Source organism: Notolepis coatsorum (genome assembly GCF_963971535.1).
Source record: "Notolepis coatsorum genome assembly, chromosome: 8".
In the NCBI taxonomy this organism is placed as follows: Eukaryota; Metazoa; Chordata; class Actinopteri; order Aulopiformes; family Paralepididae; genus Notolepis; species Notolepis coatsorum.
Window position 1 is genome coordinate 148,442,224 of NC_140172.1, and position 14,256 is coordinate 148,456,479.

The following is a 14,256-nucleotide window of genomic DNA, read 5'->3' on the forward strand; positions in this document are numbered from 1 at the left end:
CGGGCCTTGTTGTCTGGTGATATGTACCTGTTTGTAGAGACTGGGCCTTGCTGTCTGGTGATTATGTACCTGTTTGTAGAGACCGGGCCTTGTTGTCTGGTGATTATGTACCTGTTTGTAGAGACTGGGCCTTGTTGTCTGGTGATTATGTACCTGTTTGTAGAGACTGGGCCTTGCTGTCTGGTGATTATGTACCTGTTTGTAGAGACTGGGCCTTGCTGTCTGGTGATTATGTACCTGTTTGTAGAGACTGGGCCTTGCTGTCTGGTGATTATGTACCTGTTTGTAGAGACTGGGCCTTGCTGTCTGGTGATATGTACCTGTTTGTAGAGACCGGGCCTTGTTGTCTGGTGATATGTACCTGTTTGTAGAGACCGGGCCTTGTTGTCTGGTGATTATGTACCTGTTTGTAGAGACTGGGCCTTGTTGTCTGGTGATATGTACTTGTTTGTAGAGACTGGGCCTTGCTGTCTGGTGATTATGTACCTGTTTGTAGAGACCGGGCCTTGTTGTCTGGTGATATGTACCTGTTTGTAGAGACCGGGCCTTGTTGTCTGGTGATTATGTACCTGTTTGTAGAGACTGGGCCTTGTTGTCTGGTGATTATGTACCTGTTTGTAGAGACCGGGCCTTGTTGTCTGGTGATATGTACCTGTTTGTAGAGACTGGGCCTTGCTGTCTGGTGATTATGTACCTGTTTGTAGAGACCGGGCCTTGTTGTCTGGTGATTATGTACCTGTTTGTAGAGACTGGGCCTTGTTGTCTGGTGATTATGTACCTGTTTGTAGAGACTGGGCCTTGCTGTCTGGTGATTATGTACCTGTTTGTAGAGACTGGGCCTTGCTGTCTGGTGATTATGTACCTGTTTGTAGAGACTGGGCCTTGTTGTCTGGTGATTATGTACCTGTTTGTAGAGACTGGGCCTTGCTGTCTGGTGATTATGTACCTGTTTGTAGAGACTGGGCCTTGCTGTCTGGTGATTATGTACCTGTTTGTAGAGACTGGGCCTTGCTGTCCGCCTCTTGGAGGTTTGACGCGGCCGAGTCGGGCGTCCTGCTGTGCTCTCTGTCGACACTGTGGAGGGAGACATTAGACCACCGTCACATTCACTGAGACCAGGAATCATATAACAACTCCCTTTTTTTACGTTTTCAGAGGAAACATGTTTTCAAACTTTATTGCCTAAATATGGTAAGTTGCAGTGATGTACCTGGCGTTCAAAGGTGTGCCAGATTTCATATGCCTTTCAGCCGAAAACCCAGTTAAAACACACCGTAAACAGGCTTCAAAATAATGCGGAAAACCACCCAATCTGGCAACGCGCCTGTCACCCCTGGCTACGTCATCAGACTCCTCACAACAAACAGTGGAACCGCGGAATCGGCGAGCATTAGTATCATGGACGAAGCCGAGAGCTGCAGCAGCACTCGCTCAGAGTCAGACTCTACCTCTACGACGTCGGCGTATGAGCATTTAAAAGAGTTTAACGTTAAAGTCAGTGCTGACTCAGAGACGGAAAAAATCTAACGTTTGTCTGTAAACTTTGTCCACCCGGTTTGAAGAAGCAAGTCCGTACATCGACGATGTCAACAGCAAACCTTAAACGGCACATTGAGAATAAGCAAAAGTCCTGTTTTTGTTTTTGTTTTTCCTCATGTTTTTGAAAATATACTGTAGAGATGAAAGCTGCAGCTGCTACTAGTGTGGACTGAATGGGCGGCAGCAAAGCGTTATGGAAATGCCAGTATTCCGATTGCTGTCTGTGGTTCAATAATTTTTTACAAATAATAGCTTGCAGCAACGTATTGAAAAAAGAACTATAAACTATAAATTTGTTCATTTTTGAAACCATGAACTGCAGATGTACCCTACTCGAGTCCGGCGGGGGAGAATGTTGGTGTGTTTGTTGGTGTGTTTCTTTCCATTGGTTTCATTTGGTTAACATTATTGGGCGAACAAGAAAACGAAAGAAAACTGTAAAATTGTAATGATCCTGCAGCTGTTCCAATGTAAATGTGCACTTTCGCCCGCTCTGAAGTCGGACTCGGTGTGCCCGGCCATGCACGCTGTTCTCGCATGGACCTCGCGAGTGCCTGCATGTGCGACTGGTGTGTTTGCGCTGTGAGGCGTATTCTTCGTATGGCTGCACGTACCGCACCGTGACGGCCGTACCGTAAATTCACGGGACGAATACACGTACCGTTACACCCCTAGTTCATTCATAGTTAAAGACAGTAGAGGTTGAGTACTTTCTAGTGATATATCACGTTCACACTCTGAGTTATATGGTTCTTCAGGGTTCAATTAGCCAAACACAATAAACCCCACCTTGGAACACAACTGATGACATGACATAATGAAAGATTGAAAAACAACCAAGCCGCTAGACACCGAGGCTACAGGTATAGAGGCAAGAGGTTAGTTAGCGTGAACAACATCACATCTCCTCAAGAGGGGTCCGTCGATCAGCACTGGAAATTAAAACCACGACAACCGTTCATGTTCCCTGTGATTCCGGTTGATGTATTCCAGTCGAACACGGCCGCCCTCTGCCCACGGTGCGTCCTACAAGGACTGCTAGCTCACTTAAGTGGTGTATTTTTAGCTAACAAAACAGACACTCTGTTCTGTCCTCTTCTGATCTGAGAGGTTATTAATACCTGAACATCTGGCCCACCCAGGGGGCCTCATCCATCACTCTGCCAGGTTCACCTCCACCACGGCGGCTCAGAACATCCATTTATCTCCACAGCTAAAGAGAACCACCACCACCACCCACCACCACCTGAGGAACTGGCCTTGGCCCGTACATGACTATCCATTAGGGATGGGTGTGAGTAATCGATCGTTTGCTGTTTCAACTGTACCACCCAACCCCCTCCAATGTACAGTCCCCCCCCCCACCCCACCCACCCAACCCCCTCCAATGTACAGTCCCCCCCCCCACCCCACCCACCCAACCCCCTCCAATGTACAGTCCCCCCCCCCACCCCACCCACCCAACCCCCTCCAATGTACAGTTCCCCCCCCCACCCCACCTACCCAACCTCGTCCAATGTACAGTTTCTTCCCCATCAAATGTATACTATCTTTTTAAACTCCTTTTGTACTCATAAACAGTACTGTATATTTGTAGATCTGGTATGTCATAAATGCCTAGATGTAACAGTACTGTCTATCTGTATGTTATGTCATAATATGTTATGATGAATTGAAAATGGGGGACCCTGATGTAAACAAGACGAAAGTCTTTCTCTGGTCTGCAGCATCCCCTTAACAATTGTGTGTATTGAGCCGTACTGTATTGTACCCATTCTGCAATCTGTTAATTACAATTTTCAATCAATCAATCAATACGCCCACCAAAAGTGCTTGTTTTTGCCACTGAAACAGAAACCTCGCTCTGAAACCTCGCTCTGAAAACCTGCAAGGCGTGAGTTGTTGCAGGAACACAACACATGAGCATGAGAGCGGATTCCATGGATAGTACGCTAACGTTACCGTGAAAAGTGTTACCGCGAAATGTCTGTTGTGTTGGAATACAGCTAGCTTAGCGTTATCTAACAGATAAAAACAGCGGCCCATGTTGGTGCATTTCCAAATTGTGCCATCAACATGTCGCAACACTTTTGCATAGTGTGTTCATAGACTATTGATACGGACACACGTTGCCGAAATATGCCGTTCCACGAGAGGAGAGACCCGCTGCAGACAGAGTGGAGGTAATGTAATTTATTACAAATGGTAACAGACTGTTTTAACTGACGACACGCATTAAGCATCGGGTATATTGCTGTGCATTGTTATTGCCGCTGCCAACCTCTTTAAGATGCGCTCTAAAAGTAGATTTCCCTAAACAAGCACTCAAGCACTACTCAAGTGATTCATGGATAACATGACTGCAGCTACACTCATGCATGACATATATTGATTTCCTTCCAGATTACTACTATCTATGTACAGTAGTTGAGGGGATATGTACAGTAGTTGTACAGTAGTTGAGGGGATATGTACAGTAGTTGAGGGGATATGCTTATATTCATCAATTCAACATTCATCAATTTGGGGGTCTTTGACACAAAAAATACCTACGCTACGCTACATTCATAGACAGTAGAGGTTGAGTACTTCCATGCGATTAATCACATTCACACTCCGAGTGATTTTAACTGACTTCACCACTGCAAACACACAGCCTGTCCAAAACATTTAATCACTGCAAACACACAGCCCGTCCAAAACATTTAATCACTGCAAACACACAGCCTGTCCAAAACATTTAATCACTGCAAACACACAGGCTGTCCAACACATTTAATCACTGCAAACACACAGGCTGTCCAACACATTTAATCACTGCAAACACACAGGCTGTCCTGAACATGTCAAACACACAGGCTGCCCAAAACATTTAATCACTGCAAACACACAGGCTGTCCTGAACATGTCAAACACACAGCCTGTCCAAAACATTTAATCACTGCAAACACACAGGCTGTCCAAAACATTTAATCACTGCAAACACACAGGCTGTCCAAAACATTTAATCACTGCAAACACACAGGCTGTCCAGAACATGTCAAACAGAACATGTCAAACACACAGGCTGTCCAGAACATGTCGAACACACAGGCTGTCCAGCACATGTCAAACAGAACATGTTAAACACACAGGCTGTCCAGAACATGTCAAACACACAGGCTGTCCAAAACATGTAATCACTGCAAACACACAGGCTGTCCAGAACATGTCAAACAGAACATGTCAAACACACAGGCTGTCCAGAACATGTCAAACACACAGGCTGTCCAGAACATGTCAAACACACAGGCTGTCCAGAACATGTCAAACACACAGGCTGTCCAGAACATGTCAAACAGAACATGTCAAACACACAGGCTGTCCAGAACATGTCAAACACACAGGCTGTCCAGAACATGTCAAACACACAGGCTGTCCAGAACATGTCAAACACACAGGCTGTCCAGCACATGTCAAACAGAACATGTCAAACACTCAACCTGTATTTATTCTCTGGGATTTTAGCTCATGCAATTTGGCTGAACATGTGCCTATACCCTCCGGCAATATGTGGACCGTCCCACTGGTCTAACTCGGACACTTGACCGCCGCTACGGGCAACATCCCCGATGCTTATAAAGCCGTATGCAGCCCAGACCGCCCCTCGGGAAATCTGACCATAATGTAATTCATCTCCTGCCCAAACACAAGGCTGTGTGGTGAAGAGGGTGAAACATACCACCAAGCACATCCATGTGTGTGGTCCGAAAGATCCAGAGATGAACTCAGAGACTGTTTTGTTGAGGAGACTAATTGGGACCTTTTCTTTCAATCCTGGCAGGATCCTGATGAACTCACAGACACTATCACAGGTAATATAAGACGGGAAGGTCTGAACACACTAATGGGCAGACCCTGTAAAAAATTCAGCCGTCCGGTAAATAACAGTATTGCCTTTGTTAGTTGAACAACCATTTTATTTGTGGATTTTAGCTCTGCATTCAATTCAATGAAGGTACATATCCTCCTGGAAAGGCTAGCTGATCTCGGTGTCAACAAGCGGCTAATTCTCTGGATCAGCGCTGTCCTCTCTTTCCGCCCACAGAGGGTCTCTGTCAGTGGGAGCGTTTCAGCACAGGCTGCCCACAATCTTCTGTCTTTCCCCCCTTTTTATTTTCTCTTTTTCAAAATAAATGTATGACTAAAGAGAAACACTTTTGTTTGATCAAGTATGCTGGCGACACGGCCCTAGTTGGCCTCCTGCAGGGAAAAGACCCCTCTGGTGAAGCTGCCTACCTGGCCCACACTAAGGCTGTGGTTACATAGCCAAAACGATTTCATATCATTTCGCTTTGAGAACGCTGTGTATTGGCAGGCAAGTTAGACGTCATTTGTCTCGTGAGCACCGAGTGATGTATATACACGTAGTACAATGCCAAAGCAGTAGGTGGCGATGTAGCTCAAACATGAAGGCCATTTTCAACCAATCAGAAAAACAGAACGCGTCACTACACTTCCTACACTTCCTGCTCAGTCAAAACAGAAATCTGCCATCTTTAAATACCTCGCGTGAGCCATTTAGCAACATGGCATTTATTTTTCAGCAAGAAACAAAGTGCAATAAAAGTGCAAAAAAGTGTTCTGCCTCATTTGTTGATGAAACAAAACCAACATCAACACAATTTACCACCAAGAGCGGAGAGTTTAGTCTCACAAAAAGATCTCTGATGTTGTTAGCTACATGCTAATGTGATTGGCATATCCCATTTATATAGTTAGCATTTAGGCTATCGTACATTAACGTAGTAACGTTAATGCTAGTAAATGGATGAAAACGTTATTTAACAGATTACAGAATGGGTACAATACAATACGGCTCAATGCAAACAATTGTTATGGGGATGCAGACTGTTGTAGTTTGGAATGATCTAATTAATTATGGTGAAAATTTAAAGCAAGTACAAAATCAATCTCTGACGGTGTCTGGGAGGATGGAGTCAAATGGTTATCCATCTTCTCCGTTATAAAGCACATGAATAAGCAATCTGAGGAGGACGCAGCTGATATCCTGTATAGCATCCCCATATGGCCGGTTGGTGTCGGGAGACAGCAAATTATATTAATTATAGCGCGATATTGCAAAGTGACTCCCAGAAATAGTTCTGATGTTTGGACTAATGGACGGAGTCGAGGTCCAGCCAGGGGAGAATTTGGCGTCGGTGTCTACTGCGCATGGGCGTTGGGCATGAACGGCTCCGTATCTGGATCGCGCAAATTACATGGCACTGTTGTCGGGGAGTTTTCAAAACTAAAACACCCTTTGAGCGATGCCGCTAGGAAAACGCGTGTTCCTGCCAAAAAGGCGTTTCCCTTTAACTTGGACATGCAAATGAAATAATTCGAAAATTAAACGTTGTAAGTGTAACCATGGCCTAAGGCTCTGTAAAGCTGTCTACCTGGCCCACACTAAGGCTCTGTAAAGCTGTCTACCTGGCCCACACTAAGGCTCTGTAAAGCTGTCTACCTGGCCCACACTAAGGCTCTGTAAAGCTGTCTACCTGGCCCACACTAAGGCTCTGTAAAGCTACCTACCTGGCCCACACTAAGGCTCTGTAAAGCTGTCTACCTGGCCCACACTAAGGCTCTGTAAAGCTGCCTACCTGGCCCACACTAAGGCTCTGTAAAGCTGTCTACCTGGCCCACACTAAGGCTCTGTAAAGCTGTCTACCTGGCCCACACTAAGGCTCTGTAAAGCTGTCTACCTGGCCCACACTAAGGCTCTGTAAAGCTGCCTACCTGGCCCACACTAAGGCTCTGTAAAGCTGTCTACCTGGCCCACACTAAGGCTCTGTAAAGCTGCCTACCTGGCCCACACTAAGGCTCTGTAAAGCTGTCTACCTGGCCCACACTAAGGCTCTGTAAAGCTGTCTACCTGGCCCACACTAAGGCTCTGTAAAGCTGTCTACCTGGCCCACACTAAGGCTCTGTAAAGCTGCCTACCTGGCCCACACTAAGGCTCTGTAAAGCTGTCTACCTGGCCCACACTAAGGCTCTGTAAAGCTGCCTACCTGGCCCACACTAAGGCTCTGTAAAGCTGCCTACCTGGCCCACACTAAGGCTCTGTAAAGCTGTCTACCTGGCCCACACTAAGGCTCTGTAAAGCTGCCTACCTGGCCCACACTAAGGCTCTGTAAAGCTGTCTACCTGGCCCACACTAAGGCTCTGTAAAGCTGCCCTACCTGGCCCACACTAAGGCTCTGTAAAGCTGCCTACCTGGCCCACACCAAGGCTCTGTAAAGCTGTCTACCTGGCCCACACTAAGGCTCTGTAAAGCTGTCTACCTGGCCCACACTAAGGCTCTGTAAAGCTGCCTACCTGGCCCACACCAAGGCTCTGTAAAGCTGTCTACCTGGCCCACACTAAGGCTCTGTAAAGCTGTCTACCTGGCCCACACTAAGGCTCTGTAAAGCTGCCTACCTGGCCCACACTAAGGCTCTGTAAAGCTGTCTACCTGGCCCACACTAAGGCTCTGTAAAGCTGTCTACCTGGCCCACATTAAGGCTCTGTAAAGCTGCCTACCTGGCCCACACTAAGGCTCTGTAAAGCTGCCTACCTGGCCCACACTAAGGCTATGTAAAGCTGTCTACCTGGCCCACACTAAGGCTCTGTAAAGCTGCCTACCTGGCCCACACTAAGGCTCTGTAAAGCTGTCTACCTGGCCCACACTAAGGCTCTGTAAAGCTGCCTACCTGGCCCACACTAAGGCTCTGTAAAGCTGCCTACCTGGCCCACACTAAGGCTCTGTAGAGCTGTCTACCTGGCCCACACTAAGGCTCTGTAAAGCTGTCTACCTGGCCCACACTAAGGCTCTGTAAAGCTGCCTACCTGGCCCACACTAAGGCTCTGTAAAGCTGTCTACCTGGCCCACACTAAGGCTCTGTAAAGCTGCCTACCTGGCCCACACTAAGGCTCTGTAAAGCTGCCTACCTGGCCCACACTAAGGCTTTGTAAAGCTGTCTACCTGGCCCACACTAAGGCTCTGTAAAGCTGTCTACCTGGCCCACACTAAGGCTCTGTAAAGCTGCCTACCTGGCCCACACTAAGGCTCTGTAAAGCTGCCTACCTGGCCCACACTAAGGCTCTGTAAAGCTGTCTACCTGGCCCACACTAAGGCTCTGTAAAGCTGTCTACCTGGCCCACACTAAGGCTCTGTAAAGCTGCCTACCTGGCCCACACTAAGGCTCTATAAAGCTGCCTACCTGGCCCACACTAAGGCTCTGTAAAGCTGCCTACCTGGCCCACACTAAGGCTCTGTAAAGCTGTCTACCTGGCCCACACTAAGGCTCTATAAAGCTGCCTACCTGGCCCACACTAAGGCTCTGTAAAGCTGCCTACCTGGCCCACACTAAGGCTCTGTAAAGCTGTCTACCTGGCCCACACTAAGGCTCTATAAAGCTGCCTACCTGGCCCACACTAAGGCTCTGTAAAGCTGCCTACCTGGCCCACACTAAGGCTCTGTAAAGCTGTCTACCTGGCCCACACTAAGGCTCTGTAAAGCTGCCTACCTGGCCCACATTAAGGCTCTGTAAAGCTGCCTACCTGGCCCACACTAAGGCTCTGTAAAGCTGCCTACCTGGCCCACACTAAGGCTCTGTAAAGCTGTCTACCTGGCCCACACTAAGGCTCTGTAAAGCTGCCTACCTGGCCCACACTAAGGCTCTGTAAAGCTGTCTACCTGGCCCACACTAAGGCTCTGTAAAGCTGTCTACCTGGCCCACACTAAGGCTCTGTAAAGCTGTCTACCTGGCCCACACTAAGGCTCTGTAAAGCTGTCTACCTGGCCCACACTAAGGCTCTTGAATCGTGGTGTAACATTAGCCGGCTGGAAATCAATGTGGCTAAGACCAAAGAACGAATCATGTTTAATACCAAGCAAGATCTGGAAACCGAGCCAGTTTCACTTGATGGCCAACATGTTGAAACTGTGAATACACTCCACTAACGCAGGAGATGCTGGTATCGAGCCCAGCTCTCGGCGTTGCTACCGGCTTGGCCGGCCGTCATACTAACACAATTGGCAGTGTTAGAGGGTGGGAAAGCCGGTGGGTGGGGATTTGACGTTGTGGACAGCGACTCCTACAGGTCGGTTGGGTGACGCCGGTGCGGCGGAAACAGGAAGTAGCGGGGGCAGCGTGAGCCTCCCACGCGTTACTCCTCGCCACTGAGAGTTCGAGCTGCTGCGGTGAAAAGATGCGACAGGCTGCCTCCTCGTGTACCGGAGGGGACACGTGATGCAAGGCTTCTATCCTCACTACAGCCGACCAGTGGGAGGCATAGTCTAGCAACGTTCAAGACTGGGGAGGGGAGAATTGGAAATACGAAATTGGGATGGGAGAAAAATTGAAAATGGGGAGAAAAAAGTGGAAAAAAATAAGATCTTGGTACAGTCTGAGATTGTCAGGTGAGCTTCTCTGAAAACACAGAGTATGTTTTAAAAAATTCACAGTGACTCAGTGACTCCAGGGCTTCGGTGTCAGTCAGCACATTTTAGAGCTGGTGTGCAAAACCCTTATTGAGAGTGTTTTAACTTTTCGTTTCCCCCGTTTGGTTCGTCACCTGAACTGCCAGATACAGTAGTGGGCAAACCCCAAAAGCCCTCAACTGTACTCCTCACAGAAAGAACAAGGAAGAAGGCGAGGGGTATCTCGGCAGACAGCTCCCGTCTTTTATTCAGCCAGTTTGAGCTCTTGAGCTCTGGGAGGCGCTATAGAGTCCCCCTGGCAACTAGGAATATATTCAAGAAGTCCTTCATTCCAAGTGCCATTAAAGCATCCTTAATTCTGCTAAGTGACCAACAAGACGGAAGCCACAGACATCAACTGTTTTTTTATGTGTTTCTAATGTGTAACCCTGTCTATGTCTGTTTGTGTTTTATGACGTGCTAGCTGCCTTCTGGTGTTGATTTTCCTGTTTGGTGAGCCGAAGACAATTTTACACCTTGGATTGGTGGACAATAAAGTTATATTAAATGTAATTTAATTCAAAGGTGGAGTGTGAGGACCAATGAGGTTACGGTCAAGGTAGAGGTGGAGCATTTTATTTAAAAAAAAATGTATCCACTTTTTTCTCCTCTTTTTTCTATTTTTCTCCCATCCCAATTTAGCCGTGCCAATTCTCCCCTCCCCTGTCTTGAACGTTGCTCGCATGTGCCCCCCACTGGCCGGTTGTAGGGAGGATAGAAGCCCATCGCATGTCCCCTCCGATACATGTGCGGGCAGCCAGTCGCATCTTTTCACCTGCCAGCGCGGACTCTCATTTGGCGAGAAGTAACGTGTGGGGGAGGCTCACACTGCCCCCGCCATTTTCCTGTCTCTGCCGTGCAGGAGCCCTGACCCACCTGTAGGAGTCGCTGTTTACAATCGATACCGGTGTGTCTTGCGTTGGTAACGAGCGCAATGTCCGCTGCGCCACCCAGCCGCCTTTTTTGTTTTGTTTTTGATGATTGCATACCCAAAGTAATTTTCTATTCATACAGTAAATGACCAAGTATGGCTTTGTCAGTATTCCAATGTACAGTGTCCCCCACCCACCCCCTACCCAACCCCCCCCCCCCCCCCCACCCACCTCCAATGTACAGTCGTCGTCCCCCAACCCCACCCCACCTACCAACCTCCTCCAATGTACAGTTTCTACGTCAAATGTATATACACTCTTTTCTAGACACTTTTTGTAACACAAACAGTACTGTATTTGCAAATCTGATATGTCATAAATGTATAGATGTAGCAGTACTGTCTATCTGTATGTCGTGTGTGTCATATATGTTATGATGAATTGAAAATGGGGGACCCTGATGTAAACGAGACGAAAGTCTTTCTCTGGTCTGCATCCCCTTACTGTAACAATTGTGTGTATTGAGCTGTACTGTAGTGTACCCATTCTGCAATCTGTTAATAAAGTTTTCAATCAATCAATCAATCAATCAATCAATCAATTTCAATCGTACTTTATACTTATAGCACATGCATGCAAGGATAAGGTAGGGGTGGCTTTGCACACGTGACACCAGGTGTTTAGGGAGTCTCGTTATTCATAAGTAACAACCAGAAGAAACCAGACAGACAGCCGTCAAGCTCACCTCTCCTCCTCCTCCTCCTCCTGCTGCTCCTCCCGCTGCTCCTCCTGCTGCTCCGCATGGTCATTGTTACTCTGCTCCTTCTTCTTCTCCTCCTCCTCTCTCTCCTTCTCCTTCTCTCCTTCCTCCTCTCCCGCTCTCCTCTCCTCCGTCTCCTCCTGCCCCAGCTCCTTGGCCTGCTGCTTCAGTGTCCTCTCATACTCCCCTATCTTCTCTCAAGTGCTTTAATTGTCATCTCTGGGAAAGGAGGAAGGAGAGGGAGAGAGAGAAAAAGAGAGATGGAGGGAGATAAAGAGAGATATGAGGGAGAGAGAGGTGATATAGAGAAATAGATGGAGTGAGAGAGGAAGAGATGATGGAGGGAGAGAAAGAGAGAGATGAGGGAGAGAGGTGGAGGGAGAGAAAGAGATGGAGGGAGAGATAGAGATGGAGAGAGAGAAAGAGAGATGGAGGAGAGAGAGATGGAGGGAGATAGAGAGAGAGATGATGGAGAGAGGGGGGATAGAGAGAAAGAGATGGAGGGAGAGAGGAAGATATGATGGAGGGAGAGAAAGAGAGAGATGAGGGAGAGAGAAAGAGAGAGATTAAGGGAGAGAAAGATGGAGAGAGAGATTGAAAGAGAGAGGGGAGAGAGATGGAGGGAGAGAGGGAGATTGAAAGAGAGGGGAGAGAGAGATGGAGAGATATAGATAGCAAGAGGGAGAGAGGAGAGAAAGAGATATAGGGAGAGCGAGAGAGATGGAGGGAGAGAGAAGGAGGGAAAGAGAGGCAAATTGAAAGAAGAGAGAGGGGGGAGAGAGATAAAGAGGGAGAGAGGGAGAGAAAGAGACGGAGAGAGACACAAAACACCAGAGAGAGAGAAAGAAAGAGAGAGAAATTAAGATGCAATACATCAAGTGACACGTACATGACACAAAGACCATTATATAAACGAATAAATTATTTCAACCAACTTACTATCCATCATCAGAGACTTCATATTATATTTCCTCCACTCACACGGTGTGAAGCCAAAACACAGACACTGACGTGTAAGTGTGTGTGTGTGTGTCTGTGTGTGTGTGTGTGTGTGTGTGTGTGTGTGTGTGTGTGTGTGTGTGTGTGTGTGTGTGTGTGTGTGTGTGTGCGTGCGTGCGTGTGTGTGTGTGTGTGTGTGTGTACAGCATGTGTGTATGTATGTACTGTATGTAATGTGTGTATGTGTGTGCATGTGTGTATGTATGTATGTGTGTGTGTATGTACTATATGTCCTGTGTGTATGTAGGTGTGTATGAGTGTATGTGTGTGTGTGTGTGTGTTAGAGCAGGACTATTTGTAGCTTCTCCCATCCCCCAGTGCTGAGCCAAAGTGCTGAGAAAGCACTGTCACTGAGGACACACACACACATGCTGATACACACACACATGCTGATACACACACACATGCTGATACACACACACATGCTGATACACACACGCGCTGATACACACACATGCTGATACACACACACACACACACACACACACACACACACACACACACACACACCACACACACACACACACACACACACACACACACACACTGATACACACCCACACACACACACACGCTGATACACACACACATGCTGATACACACACACATGCGCTCATACACACACACGCTGATACACACACACGTGCTGATACACACGCACACACGCTGATACACACCCACACACACACGCTGATACACAGCAATGTCATAATCATCACAGACAAAGTAAAGAGAGAGAGAGAAGATAGAGAGGGATAGAGAGATAGAGAGAGAGAGAGATAGAGGGAGATAGTGAGAGAGAGAGAGAGAGAGAGAGAGAGAGAGAGAGAGAGAGAGAGAGAGAGAGAGAGAGAGAGAGAGAGAGAGAGAGAGAGAGAGAGAGAGAGAAAGAGAGAGAGAGAGACAAAGAGAGGGGGGGTAAATGGGAGGTATATTATGAAGGTATTCTGTCATGGATCCATGTAAAGGTATGGATTTTGACTCTAGCGTCCTCCATGATATTGTAAAGAAATATACATAAGTGAATCTAAAAACTGTTCCTTGCAGCAGTAGAAGGATTTTGAATGAGACAGCACCATGACAATACTATTACAAGATAATGACAGAGAAACATGTCACATCCCATTGTACTTTGTGTTGGAACACTAAATAAAACACGGTTACACCATGTGATGTACTGTATGTTGGCCCTCACAGCTTGGACCAGTCCTGGATCCTGCTGGGAGGTGGAGGCCGGGGTTCTGCCAACAACACCACTAATTACTGGACTGACCTACTTCTACTCTGTTTTCTTAATGAGACAGCTGTCGTAATTATGCAATCATATGATTCCATTAGGACCTCCTTGTCCCCCCCAGAGAGAGAGGGAGGGAGAGAGAGAGAGAGAGAGAGAGAGGGAGGGAGGGAGAGAGAGAGAGAGAGAGAGAGAGGGAGAGGGAGAGAGAGAGGGGGAGGGAGAGAGAGAGAGGGGAGATAGGAGAGAGAGGTGAGATAGAGAGATAGGGGAGATAGAGAGAGGAGAGAGAGAGATAGGGGGAGATAGAGAGAGAGATAGAGATAGAGGGGGGGAGAGCGAGAGACAG

At 47.5% G+C, this 14,256-nt stretch overlaps 1 protein-coding gene across 1 annotated transcript in view; it reads right to left on the reverse strand.

Moving 5' to 3' along the window:
• The window catches only part of cux1a (cut-like homeobox 1a), a gene marked incomplete at its 5' end in the record, with an annotated part of 168,706 nt that overhangs the window by 130,748 nt on the left and 23,702 nt on the right, over positions 1 to 14,256 (reverse strand). The window contains 2 exon segments of the mRNA XM_084320602.1: positions 989 to 1,074; positions 11,660 to 11,865. Coding sequence (XP_084176728.1) covers positions 989 to 1,074; positions 11,660 to 11,865 — 292 coding nt within the window.